This window comes from Acanthamoeba castellanii (genome assembly GCF_000313135.1).
Source record: "Acanthamoeba castellanii str. Neff unplaced genomic scaffold scf7180000084763, whole genome shotgun sequence".
Taxonomy (NCBI): Eukaryota; Discosea; order Longamoebia; family Acanthamoebidae; genus Acanthamoeba; species Acanthamoeba castellanii.
Window position 1 is genome coordinate 280,287 of NW_004457323.1, and position 584 is coordinate 280,870.

General features: G+C 62.5%; 1 protein-coding gene across 1 annotated transcript in view; it reads right to left on the bottom strand.

Moving 5' to 3' along the window:
- ACA1_242180 (WW domain containing protein) overlaps positions 1-584 on the bottom strand; it is a gene marked incomplete at both ends in the record, with an annotated part of 2,708 nt that overhangs the window by 436 nt on the left and 1,688 nt on the right. Inside the window, one exon of the mRNA XM_004335345.1 lies at positions 19-480. Coding sequence (XP_004335393.1) covers positions 19-480 — 462 coding nt within the window. The remainder of the gene's footprint in view (positions 1-18; positions 481-584) is intronic.

Genomic DNA, 584 nt, shown 5'->3' on the forward strand with positions numbered 1-584 from the left:
CTGTTGCGGCTGCGGCACGCCGCCATCGGCCGTCGCGTACTGCGGATGGAGCTGCGGGTGGACGTGCTGGTGCTGATGGTGCGGGTGGAACTGCTGCTGCTGGCCGTGCGGGAGCTGTTGCTGGACACCGACGTGGTGCTGCTGGTGTTGCTGCTGCTGTTGAAAGGCGGCCATGTGCTGGTGGTGCTGCTGCATGGCGGCCATGTCGTGGTGCGGGTGTTGATGCTGGTGCTGGTGCTGCTGATGATGATGGTGCGGGTGGACGAGCTGCGGCTGGCCGTGCGTGTGGTGGTGAACGTGGCCCGCGAGGTGCGGCGAGGCAGCAGCCGACGGCGGCGAGTGGCCACCACTACCAGGGGCCTGCTGCTGCTGCTGCGAGGTCGGCTGAATCGTCGAATCGTCGAGAGCGCCAGGGTTGGCGTCGTGTTGATGAAGCTCCTCCACATCGATGTCGTCCATGGCGAAGTTGATGGTTGGTCTCTGGAGTGAATGAATCCAACGGTCGGTTCGGAGTTATACTTGGTCGTCAGCGAATAACGTACCAATGGATTCGTTCCGAAGAAGAGCGTAGATGGATGAGTTCT